General features: G+C 38.1%; 2 protein-coding genes across 15 annotated transcripts in view; one reads left to right on the forward strand and one right to left on the reverse strand.

Annotated features, from left to right (window-relative positions):
• dock7 (dedicator of cytokinesis 7) overlaps window positions 1-18,118 on the forward strand; it is a 428,740-nt gene that overhangs the window by 9,491 nt on the left and 401,131 nt on the right. For 8 of the 14 annotated variants that reach the window (XM_025054113.1, XM_025054108.1, XM_025054109.1 and 5 more), the window contains exons 15-31: window positions 6,478-6,595; window positions 6,726-6,796; window positions 8,340-8,478; window positions 8,591-8,692; window positions 8,887-8,973; window positions 9,488-9,719; window positions 10,220-10,384; window positions 10,798-10,967; window positions 12,010-12,102; window positions 13,934-14,023; window positions 15,067-15,162; window positions 15,239-15,379; window positions 15,626-15,739; window positions 15,999-16,166; window positions 16,249-16,388; window positions 16,658-16,827; window positions 17,015-17,193. In XM_025054113.1, the coding sequence (XP_024909881.1) occupies window positions 6,478-6,595; window positions 6,726-6,796; window positions 8,340-8,478; window positions 8,591-8,692; window positions 8,887-8,973; window positions 9,488-9,719; window positions 10,220-10,384; window positions 10,798-10,967; window positions 12,010-12,102; window positions 13,934-14,023; window positions 15,067-15,162; window positions 15,239-15,379; window positions 15,626-15,739; window positions 15,999-16,166; window positions 16,249-16,388; window positions 16,658-16,827; window positions 17,015-17,193 (2,275 nt within the window). The other 6 variants (XM_025054116.1, XM_025054117.1, XM_025054118.1 and 3 more) reach the window with 3 other exon arrangements.
• On the reverse strand, window positions 296-3,927 carry angptl3 (angiopoietin-like 3). Its single transcript, XM_008333114.2, has 7 exons — window positions 3,273-3,927; window positions 3,026-3,136; window positions 2,799-2,910; window positions 2,601-2,714; window positions 2,168-2,263; window positions 1,521-1,793; window positions 296-1,407 (listed from the first exon to the last, which is right to left on the reverse strand). Exons 1-7 carry the CDS (start codon window positions 3,798-3,800, stop codon window positions 1,229-1,231), a joined length of 1,413 nt encoding a protein of 470 aa, XP_008331336.1. The 5' UTR covers window positions 3,801-3,927; the 3' UTR covers window positions 296-1,228.

An 18,118-nucleotide genomic window follows, 5' to 3' on the forward strand; every position in this document is an offset into this window, starting at 1 on the left:
GGCTAAATATTCTTAATTTATTAATATTTATATGGTGGTTTATCAGGCCTGGTTCATGTCATATTGTTTCTTCTGGAGTATATAGTACAGAGTAAAATGGCTCATAGAGTAAGTGGCTCATAGAGTAAGTTAAATTATTCATGTAAGTTGACAGTGATCTGAGACCCTGTTTTGTAGCCCCTCCTTTAAATGGAGAACTATTCCTGCAGACCTGTAGTATTTTGTGCAGTTAAGGCTAGAACAGTACTGTATGTAAATGACCTCAGATGAAAATAAAACACGAAGCCACAGCTGGTAAGACTTACGTCACATTGATTTTTTTTTATTGTGTTGACATAAATATGATTTTTTTTTTCAGAGCACGGCTATGTGGCAAGGTGACATGTTGGTGTGAGGCACAGTTACAGTACAGTTGAAAGAATGAACAAGAGTCAATATGACTCAATAATGTTGAATATACATGAGAATGATGATCCTAACAGTACCAACATTATTCACATATTATGCACATGGCTTAAATACTTTACAGAGTAAGAATAAAAAAAAAACATTAAAAATGGTCCAAGGTCTCGCCAGTGCATTAACACAGTTTACATTGAAATCGCAATTTTCGTTCTGTTGTTGGGGACACATGGCCGTCATTTTTAAAAGCGTATTAGCATTTTTTTTAAATGTAAGATATGCAGCCTTTTCTTAAAAAATGCATGCAATTATGTGTGTAGGTCTTTAAAACATGCAAGCCAGATTCATGTTATGTTTAAACAGCTGACAAATTACCATATGTATTAAAGTCCATATCACTGGTGGGGTAATTATGTGAAGACAACTCTCCAAATGCAGCATTGCCATAAAGCAACATGCTGCTTACTATGGATCAATATGTCCATTTTGCAAGTACCTGCAGATGTTGCATAAGGGCAGTTCTACTGTCCTCATTGGCCCAAATCTGACAGGTTGATGACCCATGTGGCAAGAGTTTCATCAGTGTTTGACTGTTTAGCATTTTGTGACTTTGAACATTTTTGGCCTTCATCTGCCTCAGTCTGTGGCAGAGTGGTGTTTGAACATAAATTACATTAAATGTTACAGATACATTCAAGATGTTTTTTTTCACGTAGACTGTGGTGTTTTCTGTGGTGGCTCATTTTACTTTATCTATCTTTGAGCCTCTATGGTTAAGTATTTGATTTTAGCGCAGTGATAACAGATGTCCGTAGTGGGATTAAGTTTAGATTGTTTGAGTGAGGACTGGTCGCAGGCTGATCTTGGTCATCTTTAGGGCGTATGAAGACCCTGCACCAGGTCTCCAGTAGATGCCCCTCCTTCTTGCAGAACGGCTCTTTGCTCTCAACCAAGTAAACCGTCCGTTGAGGTTGGTCTCCCCACATCCATTAAACCACCAACCTCCTGCCATAGAATCAGAACAATATGCATGTAACTTAAACACAGTCAGTTATTTGTTTTAGTCTTGTTACCTAAGTATTTTCTGCAGTAAAAACACAAAGAGAAACTGCAGTTACCTGTGTAACTACGAGTACAGTCAGCGTTCCGAGTTTTGTCGTTAGTCCCCTCTTTAGTAGAGAATCTAACGCCAGTCATGTTGGTCAAGGCATCCAGTATGTCCCCAGAAAAATTGCTGACATGTAGAGTGTAGTATTCTGAGGGACCACCCAATGAGAACTGGTACTCAGCCCAGTGTTTCTCCTCCTTCCAGTCTTCCATATCAATACGTAGGGTGTAATCTCCCTGCTGTGCGATACTGTGAATCTTTTCTAGGCCCAGCCAGAAGTCCTCTGAATAGAAAAACATTTTAGGGAAATTACTTAAAATATTGTTTTAGGAATAATTTGGATTTAATCAAGATCCTCATAGAATGTATGTCGGTTTCAATGGGGTAACCCAGTACTGTGTTAAAAGTAAAAAAGAGTTGTGACTGTTGTGTCTAAAATGCCTGCATGGTTTGTCCGACAGTAACATTTTGTTATTGGTCATGTCAGAACAGTTAATATTTAATTAGTCTATCTCCTAGGGTGAAGGCATTCAGCCAAGTTACCATAAAAGTTTGGACATACATGCAAAAATTTTGTTTTTGTAATACTGTAAATGTTTGTTGTTACCATCTTATTCAGGTTAAATACCAGCCATTAAAATAAATATTTAAACTCACTTTCCAGATTTCCAAAACCTTTCTCATATTTCTCCCATGTCTGGTCAAAATCCACTGAACCATCCGCCCTGTGTTGGATGACGGTTGAACCTCCATCTGCGGAACCAACAGCAAACATATCCAATATTTAGGCAGCTTCCTCATTTAATTTATATGAGGATGCAACTTACAACATTTGATATGTTATCAAGTTTATTCCTCTCAATCACTCTGTTGTTTAGATAACCCTTTCCTCTGTCTGTCTAGGTTTGATAACCTTTTGATACCCTGGGTTTGCTCTTGCTTCATTCTGCAAATGCCAATGCCTTCTCTTAATACACAACTTTAGTTGCTCTTGCTTCATTCTGCAAATGCCAGTGCCTTCTCTTAATACACAACTTTTGGGCTTCCTCTAATTACACACTCTCCAATTAATTGCTTTTTTCTTACTCACCAGAGCTCATGTCACAGTAGACATTAAATGGTTCTGATCCATTTGGCTTTATAACATGGATTCCACTCTTTGTTTTCCCTTTGTTAAACAACTCCCCACAGTCCATAGGGAGATCTAAAGGACAAACGAGTGCATCAGATTTTACACAAATACAAAATACAACAATAATTTAAATGGTCAGTGAATTTCAGATTCTACCTTTTGTATCCCGCCCAGTTGCATTTTCGGACAGATATTCAAACATGTCAGGAGCTGCTAGGTCTGAATCCATTGGTTTATCAACTGTGTCTTGAGAGTTGTCATAACTTAGCTGTAAGAATGTGCAAATTTGACTGCATGTCAGTTACAAAGATATAATTATTTTCTATATTTTGAAAGCAGAAAATAAGAGCTGTTGCTCATGGTCAAGAGTTGAGGATATTTACCTTTTCTTCCAGGTTTTTGATTTTGTTTTTCTGGTAGTCTAGTTGATCGTGCTGCTCTTTCACTGCCTTCAGTAGATTGGAAATGGTTTTCTCTTGTGTTTCAATCACATCCTGAAAATGCCAGAAACAAAATATTGATTATCTATTCAACATATGCAGCTGAAGTATCTGTATGTATTCAGGGATCTATCAACTGATACTGTAATAGAACTCTCAGAGTTACTTTAATGCCTTTTTTGTTGCTTACCCTGAGAGTTGTGATTTCGCTCAGCTGGTCAGCAGGCACTATGCTCTGTGAAAGTCCCTTTAGCATCTCTTCAAGACTTCCCACCTTGCTTTGTAGCTGTGTGCGTTCCTGCATAATGTTGTTGATTTTTGAGTTGATTTCCAGCGACAGGTTCTTGATTTCCTCATTGTTTGCCTTCAAGTAGTTGGTAGTTCGCTTCAGTTCCTCCTCTTCCTCCTTAATCTCTGAAGTGACAACTGAGAGCTGGTAAAAAGAACGGTCAAAAATGTTTAGCTTTTGAAAGATGTCGTTGATCTGGGCCTTGGTCTTGCGCACAAACTCTCGTAAACTCTGGCCAAGTTGCAGTAGGCCGTTGGCAAGCAGTCGAACGTCATCCAGCATGGCGAAGCGTGACTTTTCCTCAGTAGGACTGGGTTCTGTGGTAAAGCCCTGTGACTGTAAAGTGGGTTGCATTTGTCTAGTTGTGATTTCCAGAGGGACAGCAGCAGTACAACTAGCAAGTAGCAGTACTATATAAAATAGCTTCATTGTGATTTGGCTCCCAATCCTGGAATATCCTGGGCAATGATCCTGTTGAGTTCTTTTCCTCTTTGCTGTTCCTGGTGTTCTTTCCTGTCTATATAACCCAGACTGCTGGTTAAATGATGTGAAAGAAGCAGGCTGTCCTGTGTTATATACTGCCCCCCTCAGCAGAGGAGGGAGGATTTGCTGATTATTAAACCATAGTATGTTTTAGCTGTTTACCCCACCTCCTCTCACATCCCTCTTTAGCCCTCCCTTCTCTGAACAAACAAATCACAGCAGTGAGCAAATGACATTTACACCCCCTCCACTGTCCATTTAACCCCAATCCCCTTTCCATACCACACCCTGCCCTACGCTGTTGTCCATCTGTGGTGCAGAGCTTTAGCTGATCAGCAGAATGCCAGCAACGGCCATCATGGGTTTTTGATGGATCGTCGTCCCGATCAATTTTGAACCATATAACCTTGCACACACTTCGCTGTGATTGATAAAGCTGTTTAATTAATGCTTTTGGATTTGATTTAGCGCCCTGCTGAATCAGCCCATCACCAAGTCCTATTTTCTCTCACTGCTGTTATGTGGGGAAGGCATCTGTGCCAGGATCCAGCTCCTGGGCATGAATGATGTGATAGAAGCTGAACAGCATGTTCTCATCCTACTGATTTTATTGCCCCTCTCTATCAGGGGTTCTTCATGTTCGTCATACCTTATGTAACAGTTTAGATTTCCGATTCCTGACATTCCCCAATCTCCATATTAGGACTTCAGGCTAAAATTGAAGAAGGCCTAGTCCATAAAGATTCCTAGTCATTGAGGTCATGGCATTTGAATGTATACACAAATGTAAAGACTTAACTGAACATGGGAAACCGACATTTATGGTCTAAGCAGCCCCATTTGTGTGTCATTATATCAAGTCAATAGATTGTATTCCATGGTGATCACCAAACATTAGAACTCGTGCTAATGGGATTCTCCAGTTCCAAGACATATGTCATGTATCACTGCAACCTACAATTTGGTGACAACCCTTGACTCAGGGAATTTTTTTAACAATTGTGATATTTTTTATATTCTGATAATAACTTTGAACTTAAAGTATTAGTTTATGCTGACAATTTGCTGGCTCAGCCTTGCCTTTATTGTTAGAACAGTGAGGTAGCAAGATGCTTGCTGCATATGGGACCAGCAGTAAAATTGCAACTCTTTGTGGTGGAGACATTAAACTAAAAATGTAATGACATCATCAAGCGAAATCTTTTGTGATTCCTTTGCAGTTCTTCCATTTTGTTTATCACAGACCAAAGTGAAGCTGACTTCAGCAGCAATAGAGTTAAGCTCTTAATCCTTATGGTGTGTCAAACTTATGGACTGTAATAATCTCAGACATTATTTATTGATGAATTGAGCGCTGCCAACTGGGTGGAGCAACCGTAGCATTTTTATTATTTAACATTACAGTAACGGTAAGGGGTAAAGGTTGGGCAATATTCTGTGTCTAATTAAGTAGTTTTGGACAGCTGCATTTTTTTAATCTTCACATTTTAATCTTCAATAAACAGATGTTACATGCACTCAAATACCATCATCCTCCTAATGAGCAGCTGTATTCATGCGTCCAGTGAGATATATATATATATAGTATAAGAAAAACTCCAGTGAGAAGAAATACAGGACCAATGAATACATGATTAGACGTGAACAGGAACTGGTCATGTATATTCTGCCGGTGTCTGTGCAACAAAATAAACCTTTGAAAAAGTAATGCTGATAAACTGGAGGTATTTTCTTTTTGCCACAGTAAAGTTGTCTTTCGGTTAAATTAAGGATCAAGCACAATAATTACTTTGAAGCAGCTTTTAAGATTTTTAGGACGAGCCAAATGGAGGCCACCAGATTTAGACATTTTTAATCACCAGATCATTCCCATGCTTCGTTGTTAGTTGTGGTTCCAGCTGTGGTCTCAAGGGGGCCAACCTCAAAGACTTACGACGTCACTGTGGTTTATCAGCTGATCCCTTATTTTTTTGGCCAAGTTTTCCAAGTCCTTTAATCCTTGGTAGAAGTACATCTGGGAAAGAGGTACCACGAAATACAAAAGATTGGTATTTTTAGTAGTAGGGTAGGATTTGGTTTGTCAGTGTTAGTCGTTGATTTCGTTGACAATGTTTTTATATTGTTTCTGACTTGTTTCTTGTCTTTTCTACTGTGGGAAGCTGACATATAACAAAATGGCCACTATAATTGATCATTAAATGATCTTCAGAAGCACCCTCTATATACTAGTAGGTGTTTGCAAACCGGAAACAGTTCTTTATTGACGGTTGCACATAATCTAAAGCAACCGCTTGTAATTCAGTTATTGATTCTCTTTGGAGCATGCAGCTGCAGCAGTGCTATCTCAGGTACTCATTCAGTTACTTGGCAGTTGTAGTGAAGGACAAGTGGAGATTGTTAATATTGTCTATTGGTGAAATCCCCCCCAAAAATATTGAAGCAAATCTTAACACATCTATCTCTAAGATAGTGTTCAGTCTATAATATTCTATACATTTTCCTACATACCTTTGCAATCGCCCTCCTCTTCCCTTCATCTTTTCATCAGGTCTGGATACCGTCTGAACTTTAGGCTTTGATTTTCATGATTGCTAACCAGTCCTATTTTCTCTGTGTGTTTCAGGAATCTGCTTTATGTAAACCCTCAGAGTCTTAACTTTGCCAACCGCCAAGGTTCTGCACGCAACATAACAGTGAAAGTGCAATTTATGAACGGAGAGGATCCAAACAATGCAATGCCGGTATGGATTTTTAAAATTTTAAGAAATGGTTCAATAATTCTCAGGTCATTGTGTCTATATCTTTATCAGTGTTAGGAATCAGTTTACCACCTATTTTTGGAAATATCGTAATTGTTTTTTGGTTCATCAGGTGATATTTGGGAAATCCAGTTGTGCAGATTTCGCTAAAGAAGCGTACACCTCTGTGGTGTATCATAATAGGTGAGTAAGGGCCGACCCTATTCATTAAACCCATTTGGAAGAATTAGAATTTGCTTTTTTTTAACTTGTCAGTACACATTCACTGATGGAGCTCATGTCTGCCACTAGAGGACTCCGGAGTAGATACCACGTAGTCACCAAATCCTACGTTGGGATGCCTCAGGAAGGCCACCTGTGTATATACTCTGTCCAATGACTATACAGAATACTGCCGCTGATACAATTGACAAGATAAAAGTGATTCATTCTCAATAATTGTGTTCAACCAAAATGCTGCAAGTTCCCAAGCTTGTGACCATTTGACTTTTGACTCCCACATATTCTTCACAATGCACGTATATATATATATAAAAAAAACAAAAACACTTGGAACATTCACTAAGCCATTTCATTTAAATTTTGATTTATTAGTCCAAAAAAGTATCCAAAATGTTTCATTTAAATGTCCGAAAAACCCACATCAAAAAACATACGGTTATTGGCGTCGCTCTCTGTTTTAATGTCCATCATTATGTAGTTATCACAGAATGATTTATCTGACGGTGAACCTGCTGTAGATTCTAAAAATCTGCACCGTCCTACAGACGACTGGTAATTACCCTCGCACATGTCCCCACTTTAATTCAACTTTATCGTGACATCTACTCTTTTGACTGGCTTTGATGGCGTTCATTAAATAAAGAGTTGAATCAACCTTCTGGCTATTGTCATGCGGTGTCCTTGGCTCAAGTTTCTTCCGACTGTACATAAGAGTTGAGGGGTCTCTAATATTTTATCACAGCTATTAGGTGTTTTTTATGACACCCAGTGGTTTGTCATTTGTCAGCCAAAGAGGTCAAACATTCAAGGCCAAAATTAATCAACCTGGAAGCTTGAAAACCGTCCAGCCGGTCTGTACAGGTACTTATAGTTAATGGTCAATTATAGTCCACATTTCGCTCAGAAATGGCACAATATTTCTTTTGTCACTCTCTTAAATGCAATAAGGTAAAAAGAGAATGGCACTGCCCTCATTCATAAGATCCGAGCTCTGTCAGCTACTCCTCTAAGATTCATTTTGCTTACATCAAAAAGAGAATTCTGCAAGAAAGTGAGTTTGTATATCATGTTGTTTTCTCCTTCTGTTACGTTAGTGATTTTAGTTTTTCCTTTTATGGTCCTGGGTTTAACCAAAAGTTCTCTCATGAGAAGTGAAGATCATTCCGTGACCTTTGTCTTTTTTTAGGATATGCTACATCCTAAATGAGTAGACTGACTTTATGTGTGGGATGTGCATTATCTTGGCATTTCCTCACATGGGAATGTAAACAAAAAAAAAATCAATGCAACTGAACTGTATAGTTTTACATGTGGGTTTTTTTTTTTATTACACGATTTCCACCCAAAACCCAACCTGAAACACATTTTACCAAACATGTCTTCCACACATCATTTTCTGGAAATAATAATCTTCATAATTTGAAATTCCTCAATTAATTACAAGAGGTACCCCTCACTCCTCAGTACACTTTTGACAAAGGTTTTCTGTTTCCTCTGTCATCAGATCACCTGACTTTTATGACGAGGTCAAAATCAAGTTGCCTGCCTCCCTGTCGGACCACCACCACATTCTCTTCACCTTTTACCATGTCAGCTGTCAACAAAAACAGAACACTCCTCTGGAGACACCTGTGGGATACACAGTATGTTACAGTCACACACACACTTACACTACAATTAAAAAAAAAACGTCCTCTGTTTTTATATCCGGAAAGCTTTCCTCCCTGCGATCCTAATCATCCTATCTCTCTTTAGTGGATCCCCATGTTGCAGAATGGACGTCTTCGTACGGGACACTTCTGTCTTCCTGTGTCTCTGGAGAAGCCACCACAGTCCTACTCTGTCCTCTCACCTGATGTAAGAGAATATTTTTGGAACTAATTTAACATCTTATCTTTAAAATCTAAATAAGAGTTAACATCACAACAATTAAATTAAATGTTTAAATCTAGGGTCTTAAACCCCTGGCCTGCGGGCCACTTTCGGTGACACATTAAATTGTATTAACCTTATCTGTTTCACACGTTGACCCTTACATCTTTGTTCTTTAGGTTCCTCTACCAGGAATGAAGTGGGTGGACAACCATCGAGGGGTTTTCAATGTGGAAGTAGTGGCTGTTTCTACCATCCACACACAGGTAACACTGGTGTTTTATTTAATTTTAGTTTAATAAATTATGTTTGTTTGTTTTTTTAATTATACCAAAAGTATATATTTGTGTATTTGGTTTTCTTTCATAACAAAATTTAAATAAAATTAGTGACTTTAGCTGCCCTTGAATCAGTTTTGTTGTAATTAAAACCGTGTTTGTTTGTTTTTGTATCTAAAATTAATTTACAGCTCTTCATTACCATGTAGGGTTCAGAGTGTTCTTTTCTCTAAGATCTACTGCATCTCAGCTGTGTGGCAGCTTTAGTGTGAAGGGCTTGACTGTGGTCCGCAGAAGACTAATATTCTCATAAATAACTGATCCTGGTGCAGATTAGACTCACCGGGTTCCTGCATTCCATCAGCCAAGTTCATTTTGCCAGTAAATCTAAGCTGACCTGTCTTTGTAGGTTTCACTTTTTCTGTATTTTCAGCCTTTGTTTTATTCTCTTTTATAATTTTCCTCTTCATACATCTTTGTTTTCTGTGCGCTCCCTCTATAGGACCAGTATCTAGATAAGTTCTTTGCCTTGGTCCACGCTCTGGACGAGCACATGTTTCCAGTCAGGATAGGTGACATGCGCATCATGGAGAACAATCTGGAGACGGAGCTTAAATCCAGCATCGCGGCTCTCAACTCGTCCCAACTGGAACCTGTGGTCCGATTTCTTCACCTTCTGCTGGACAAGTTGGTGTTGCTTGTAGTGCGACCGCCTGTGATTGCTGGACAGATTGGTGAGTTGTTTTATCACATTTTGGACAATGTTAAACAAATATGACCATTGTTGCGCACAAGACGATCAATTTAAATTTTTATAATTTAAATAAAACACCCAGAACAACTGATATAAATAAAAATGGTTTAAATCATTTACATAGATCAGATAACTTTATCCACAACTTTCAGTACATTAATAACATTTTTGGTTGTGATGAAAAATGCATGGAAATTAAATCAAATCCCCTTTAACATTTGGTACTCATGATATTCATTGGTTTTAAAGATAAAGAGATTGAATAAATATCAATGCTGAACTTGTTCATTGTGTTTTTTTTCCTGCATTGAATAAATATCAATGCTGAACTTGTGTTTTTTTTCCTGTTCTGTTTCTGTTTGTGGGTTGAGCTGTGCAAATACGTGACATTTACATTCACTCTGTTTGTGGGTTGAGCTGTGCAAATACAATTTACATTCACGTGAACTTTTGTCTGTCTGTGACTGTATGTGTGTCTAGTGAATCTGGGCCAGGCATCCTTCGAGGTCATGGCGTCCATAGTAAACCGGCTTCATAAGTACCTGGACACCAGCCAAGACATGCACGGACGCAACAGCCTGCTGTCCTCCTACATCCACTACGTTTTCCGCCTGCCCAGCAATGACCCCAATTCTCCATCACCAGGTTTTTCAGTGACATAAACCATTCAAATTATGAGGTTTTCCAATGAATAGCTGAGAATAAGCCACTTAGCTTTCCAATGCAAGGCACTAATGCACTGGTGGACTACGGTGTGAATTGCCTCACTTTGCACAACAAAGTTGGATTTAAAAGTTCATGATGCTACTGTTTGCTTTTTCCTTTAGTTCTAGTCATGTCCATAAGCTCAGCAACTGTATAACTCAATATCAAGAGTGGCACTGCATTGTGCCTGCAAATTATTAGTTAGATGCCGCCACCTATTGGTTTCCCAATGACCCTGCTATTGTCTTTTTATTTTTTTGTTTAGATTAAATGGATTTCTATGTGGACATTATTGTCACAGTGACTTTGTTGAATACATTTAATCCTCATTCCACTCTCATCTGTCACCTCAGGTCCCGGAGGTTTAGGGGGGTCGGTGCACTACGCCACCATGGCTCGCTCGGCAGTTCGACCGGCCAGCCTCAATCTCAACCGCTCTCGTAGCCTTAGCAACAGTAACCCAGACATATCCGGTACGCCCACATCTCCTGACGACGAGGTCCGTTCCATCATAGGCAGCAAGGTAAGGTCGTTTATAACTGCTCGTGCGTTTTTTCTAAAACTTTCTTCATCTCTGTTGAGTTGACATTTTTTCTGAAAGAAAGAGTCTTTGATGAGGCAAAAATGTTGCGATTTATTTTTAATGTAGACAGAACAGTTTTGACTGAGCGATGTATGTATTTTAGGCACTGGTCCAAATTGCCGTACTTGTCTCTTTTACAGTGCACGTGGATGTCAGATATCAGAGATATCAGGGATAAATTATTGACCAGTGCTGTGTTCCTGCAGGTCCTATTGACTTGCGATGCACTGCAGATGTTTTAGACACTGGATCCATAGTTCTTAACTCATATCAAGGCAGAGCCCTTCCATGTGCACAGTGACCTCGGGGCCTATTTTATCAACAAGTAAACTGTATAGCCAATCCGTAAACATAAGCTTGGACATCTTATCTCCCTAACCGCTGTAACAGCAACCTGTCACACACAATGAACAGTGTGTGCAAGAAGACGGAACGGCATGTTGCCTCAGTAATCATTTATCTTTCTTTTCAAACCAGTGCAGAGTAGTTCAATTTCCTGATTGTTTAATTTCTTTTGTACTGATTGATATTGTTTAACTGGTGTAATATGTTTTTAAAACTTTACATATTTTTTGCTTTTGCAAGTTAACAAATACATCTTAGTATTGAGTGAATGGCATCGCCTGCCTTTCCTAAGGCCTTCCTGTGTTTATTATTAATTAATGAATGCAGCCCCTATCTCATGAATGTCTCTTTTCTCCTAAATCTTAACTGAACCTGTTTTTCCCCTTGTGTCTGAGGGAGAAAGAAAGGGAGAAAGAAACCTGTATTTTCTGTGCTCCTCTGTGGTGATGATTTGGAATTTTAATTTACTGACAGCTAACTGTTTTTCGGACCGTGGCACCTTCATGCAGTCCTGACCTCTAATCCTCTGATCCTCTGTAATGTGTCAATGTGACTTCCCTCCTCCTTCCCTCCCGTGCTGCTTGCTTATCCCTTCTCCTCCTGCCTGCCTCGTGTCCTTTGACCTTGGCAAACCTAGGGCTTAGACCGCTCCAACTCCTGGGTGAACACCATGGGCTGTAAGAGTGCTCCCTGGGGATCCAGCCCTGGGTCCACACCAGAAACCATGCAGGTGGTTTTATGAATGCCCCCCGTCCTCCACCTTTACCTCACTAAGAACAAAACTCACCCCAAAGGAATACTAGGATATTTGGAGTTTTGGTTGATAATACTAGGACCTGCCTTTGCAAATTGAAAAGTCTATAGTCTTGTCTTTTTATCTTAAAGACTTAATATGCACTCACTGGCCACTTCATTAGATACACCTATTAAACTCCTTGAAAAAAAAAAAATCCAAATATCTAATCATTTGGCAATAAGAATGAAGTAAATTTATGGCATGCACCAGTGGGTAAAGAAACTTTAGAGGCCAAAACTTTAAAAAAATATCACAGTATTCTGGGAGAAAAAAAAAACTCCCATGATTCCATGCATGGGAGTCACAGCCGCCTCCATGACCCTTTATCTGTAATTCTCCATTCCATGATTTCTAATCGCAACTAACAGCACCTCCCTTTTTCTCATTGCTTTCTTCATGAGATAAAATCTGGGAACCCAGATGTGTAGGTAATTAAATAGAGGCTCTGTAGTGGTTTTGACTCATAAATAAATCAACGGCCCTTCAGTGAGTATTTCCCTGGAGACATTAGTGGTGGAGAAAAAGGGCGGTATGTCTGAGTTCCACTGTTTCTTACTTCCTGCATTCTTTTCTGATATATATTATTTCTTTTTTCACTGTTTGTTCTCAACACTGTTTTTCACTTCCTGTTCTTCAACAAAATAAACACTCCCTGCATGACACCCTGCTAACCTTACATAGCATAACCTGTGCCACCAATGCATGGTATGGATGTGTCTATGTGTGAAGTCAGTGTCCATCAGTATGATGTCATGTCCTGTGTCACTTTGCAGTTGTCAAGACATAATGTTTTTTATGTTGTTGACAGAGTTATGCAGTAATGTATATTTTACAGTATAAGTATGAATAGTAAATAAGGCAATGTGTGCACAGATAATTTAAGCTTGATTTCCATATTTAATGGGATAAAAATAAGAATAATGAATACAGGGATGGGTACTGTCCACATTTGTTCCAATAGGACGGTGGTAATGGTATTGAGTTGAAGTAATGTAATACAATAATCCCCTTTTTTGTTCTTGAATCAATTTTTTAAGGTTGTAAAAATGTTGTCAAAACTTTTCAAGGGAGATTTTTCATACCCATCAGAATAAAGACAATCCATTTAATCTATTCTGATTCTCGCTCATACACCCACACACACACCCTAACCCCTTACCCTAACTATTTTTAAATACTGGCCTAATCTTAATTCTACCCTGACTCTAATCTGACCTCAAATCTAATCTCCTAAATTCAAACAAAATCTTGAAGCTCTCACTATGTTGAGCTGTCTTGCTGCTAATGTTGTGCGTACACACACAGGAAAACTGCATTGCATTGATTTCTGCACAGATTCATATTAAAAACACATTCTGGCACCTGTGTGTTTACATTAATTTTTACTTAGTGGTGGCTGTGAAATTTTACCAATGCCTTTTAAAATAATGTGTTCAGCACCCATCCCTGGAGGTTTAAATATTAGTATTAACATCTTGATATAAATCAAATGGTCTTACGAAGTGCTCTAAATATGTCTGCCTGTCTTAAATTGTGGGTACAATACTCTGGTGTTGTGTCCCTGTCCTGTGTCTTACTGTTCTGTGTTCTCATGTGTGAGTATGTGTGAGTAATCACAAAAATGTCTAGTATGTGCAAAAACAAAACAAAACAAAAAACCCAGCACACACTTGTCTCTGTGCTCTGGGGAAGAAAAAAGGGGCAACCCCATCTCGTTGCTCCTCCACTAACCTTGTTGTCACCGTTGCATTCATCCCACTCATAGGCCATGGAGCGCTGTGGCAATCGCATGTCTTCGCACACTGAGAGCGCCAGTTTCTTGCAAACTTTAACTGGACGGTTGCCCACAAAAAAGGTAGAGCCACTTGCACTGGGGAGGGAGGAGCACCATCCTGCCCACGTCTTACTTTGCCTCCTGGCTTGTCTCGTCCGTAATGTTTGCTGCTGGAATGATTGGTGTTGTGTTTTGTGGTTGAGCAGCCTTGTTGAATGCTGAATGTCCCTGTTCTCCATGTTCTGAATATGTCAAAGGTTTTATTTATGTAGTTGTTAGGTGGAGTCTGGTTGAAGCGCTTGGTCTGTGAAGTCTTTTTGAGTTTTAGTCCACGATTCTTTAGGTTTTCTCATAAAAGAGAGGAAAGATGGGGATTAAATAAAAGATTAATAATGATTAATTGAGATAAATCAAAATTTCTAAATATGGCAAAAAAAAAATCTCTATATTTTTGGAATAGAGAAAAATAACAGCAGTTAAATGTTCATGTTTCACACCTAAATAACCCTAATTATAGCATTATAAATATGAGAAAATGTCAAGAAAATATGCAAATGTATGATTCAGATCCTACAAAAAATATGTGATAATTATTTATGTGCAAATAATTGTGTGCATATATACGATGTACGGTTCATGTTATTGTATATATATATGTATATATATAATTCTATATATATTTTTAAGTTTGTGATGGAAGACTGTATAAGTCAGTGCTTCAGCCAGACTGTATTTAAAATGCTGTTTTTAGAGAAACAGGATCCAAAAGATGGTTATCTCTCTTTATAAGGAAGCAATTTTCTCTCAAAGTATTTGCATGGTGTTAATTCTCTATTTTGTGTGAGTTTTAGGAATCAATCAAAACTTTCCCTTGTATTTTTTAAAGTAAGTTGTTGATGGACTTTTTCCTGAAGTGTTTGACTTAACCTCCATTTATTTTATTAACATTTCCAGTGTTGGAGGCGCAGAGAATTTTCTTGACTGAATATTTGCTTTTTTTTGTATAAATATAAATCTTTTTGGGGCCTTAAATTTAATGTCTCTCATCAACTCTTTCCTTTCCTCTTTACCTTTCTTTGTTTGTTTTAACTCATCTGTCGGTGCTCTCTTACTCTTCTACTCAGCTTTTCCATGAAGAGTTGGCCCTTCAGTGGGTAGTGAGCAGTGGCAGTGTCAGAGAGGGCGCTCTACAGCAGGCCTGGTTTTTCTTTGAACTCATGGTAGGCACTTGTTTTGAAAGCACCCAAAACATTGTTCTCATTAGTTGGGTTAAAAAATAGTGTCTTTTGGCCCCAGGTGAAGAGCATCATCCACCACCTTTACTTTACCGAGCGCTTGGAATCACCGAGGAAGAACCGTTTTCCCGAACGCTTCATGGATGACATCACTGCCCTGGTCAGCACCATTGCGGGTGACATTGTATCTCGTTTTCAGAAGGTAAGAGTTGAGGTAATTACTTAAGGGTACACATAAGATTACTTTAAAAATAGTCTTAAACAAAACAACTTTGCACTTTGGGTACAATGTAAATATGATTGAAATTACTTGTAAAGTGTCTGCAAAAACAGACTTCTAGAATATTTTGATATAACATTTATTTATCCTTAATTATACTATTTTTAGCTAATAAAACATTCACCAAACCCTGCAGACCATCTGAAGTAGTTTGTCTCTTCTCATCAGGACCTGGAGCTGGTGGAGAGACTTAACACAAGTCTGGCCTTTTTTCTCAATGACTTATTGTCAGTGATGGACCGAGGCTTTGTCTTTACACTAATCAGAGTGTACTGGAAACAGGTAAGTTCTCTATTCTCTGTCATCCCGATTAATGACACATGAGTCTTAGTCAAACAAACAAAGATATTTTTTAATTTAGTTCTTTTTTTTATAATGTCCTTACATGTATTTATTATTACATATTTTTTAATGTCAAAACATACCCTCACATATATACATATATATATAAAACTTTTCGTGAATTTTCCCATTATTGGACAAATTATAAAATATTAAAAAATGAAAAATCTGCATTATTATTAATGTTCTTTTTTTCCAGGTGTCCACAAAACTTTACGCTTTACAGAACCCAACACTTGAGTCTCTCAGGCTTGATTTCCTGAGAATCGTTTGCAGCCATGAACACTACGTCACCCTCAATCTGCCCTGCAGCCTGCTCACACCTCCTGCCTCACCCTCACCTTCCGTATCTTCAGCAACTTCGCAGGCAAGAGAGAGAAATGTACAGAACCTTTGCCATACTAAGAACATATTATAATGTTTATAACGCCCCCTTTTCTTTGCCTCAGAGCTCTGCGTTCTCCACGCACGTCCAGGATCAAAAGATAGCCAACATGTTTGAGTTGTCTGTCCCCTTCAGAGAGCAGCACTATCTGGCAGGACTGATACTGTCTGAGCTGTCTGTGATACTGGATCCAGACAATGAAGGGTGAGTATGATTTTGACTTTGCAATTGCATCTTACACTGGTCAGAATGTTGACTGTTGTAAGCAGTCCAGGGATTAGGTGTCAATCAAACATATTAAAAAAAAGGATCACTGATGGTTTTCAAACCACCTGCGAAAAAATAAGTCACTTTCTTCGGTGAGAGATAAATCTGTATGAATGACACATCAATAGGTGGAAATGCATAGTAATAAATCTGGGTAACAAAGTAAAATTTCCATTTCATGTTAAAATATTTATTTTTTTCCACAGGATGTTTGGTCTGCATAAAAAGGTCGTAAGTGTTGTTCACAACCTCCTGTCTAGTCATGACTCCGATCCACGCTATGCAGATCCTGAGGTCAAGGCCCGTGTTGCTATGCTATACCTCCCTCTAATTGGCATCATCATGGAAACACTACCACAGCTCCATGACTTTACTGGTAAAGAAATTTTTACAGCTGTTTTATGCAGCACAGCTGCAGGTTTTTTTATATATGCAGTCATATTCACTGTATTGCATCGATATACATCATTATTCAATATGTTAGCAGTCACCACTTTTGTTATGTATAACTATTGTACCTAATATTCACGTTCTTATTTTTTATTTCAATTCTGTGTCTGTAGAATCCCACAACCAGTGGGGTAGAACAGGTGGTCCTCAGGGAGCAGTGTTGGGCAACAGTGGAGAAGAGACAGACGGGGAGGGCAACAATATGATCAATCAAAATGTGGCCATGGCAATAGCTGGCACATCCACACCCCTTCCCATGTCCCGACCAAACAGCTTTCTGCTGAACTCGCAGGTAAATTCAATGTTTTTATGATACACTGCGTTTTGTAAATACCAGGGATGCACCATAACTGATTTAAAAAATGATTCAGCTAAACAATAACCTATAACGTTCTACTTCCAAAAGTATGATTTTTTTTTCCAGAAATCTTCAGCATAATTTTTTACCATCTCACCACGCTATCTGAAATTAGTATTTTTCCAAAAAAATCCCCCCAATTTTTTATTCTAAGGGATTATCATAAGGCATTTATTTTAAGGAAAATTAATGTATTTTTAGTCATTTTTGAGAAACTTTTATTTTTGGAGATTTGTTAAGGAAATTATAGGTATAGGATTTTACTGTGATCAAAAGTTGACAAACCCAAAAAGTATATTTTTTCTGAATTTTAACCACAAAAATGGACATAGCTAAGTATTTTAAGGAAAATTAGTGTATTTTTAGTCATTTTTGAGAAACTTTTATTTTCGGAGATTTGTTCAGGAAATTATAGGTATAGTATTTCACAGTGATCAAAAGTTGACAAACAGTGATCAAAAGTTGACAAAGTGATCAAAAGTTGACAAACCCCAAAATTATATTTTTTTCTTAATTTTAACCACAAAAATGGACATAGCTCAGTATTTTAAGGAAAATGAGTGCATTTTTAGTCATTTTTGAGAAACTTTTATTTTCGGAGATTTGTTCAGGAATTTATAGGTATAGTATTTCATTGTGCTCAAAAGATGATGTTCCAAAAAAATGTATTATTTCTGAATTTTATCCATAAAAATGGACATAGCTAAGTATTTTAAGGAAAATGAGTGCATTTTTAGTCATTTTTGAGAAATTTTTATTTTCGGAGATTTGTTCAGGAAATTATAGGTATAGTATTTCACAGTGATCAAAAGTTGACAAACCCCAAAATTATATTTTTTTCTTAATTTTAACCACAAAA

This window comes from Cynoglossus semilaevis, chromosome 2 (assembly GCF_000523025.1).
Source record: "Cynoglossus semilaevis isolate Cse_v1.0 chromosome 2, Cse_v1.0, whole genome shotgun sequence".
Taxonomy (NCBI): Eukaryota; Metazoa; Chordata; class Actinopteri; order Pleuronectiformes; family Cynoglossidae; genus Cynoglossus; species Cynoglossus semilaevis.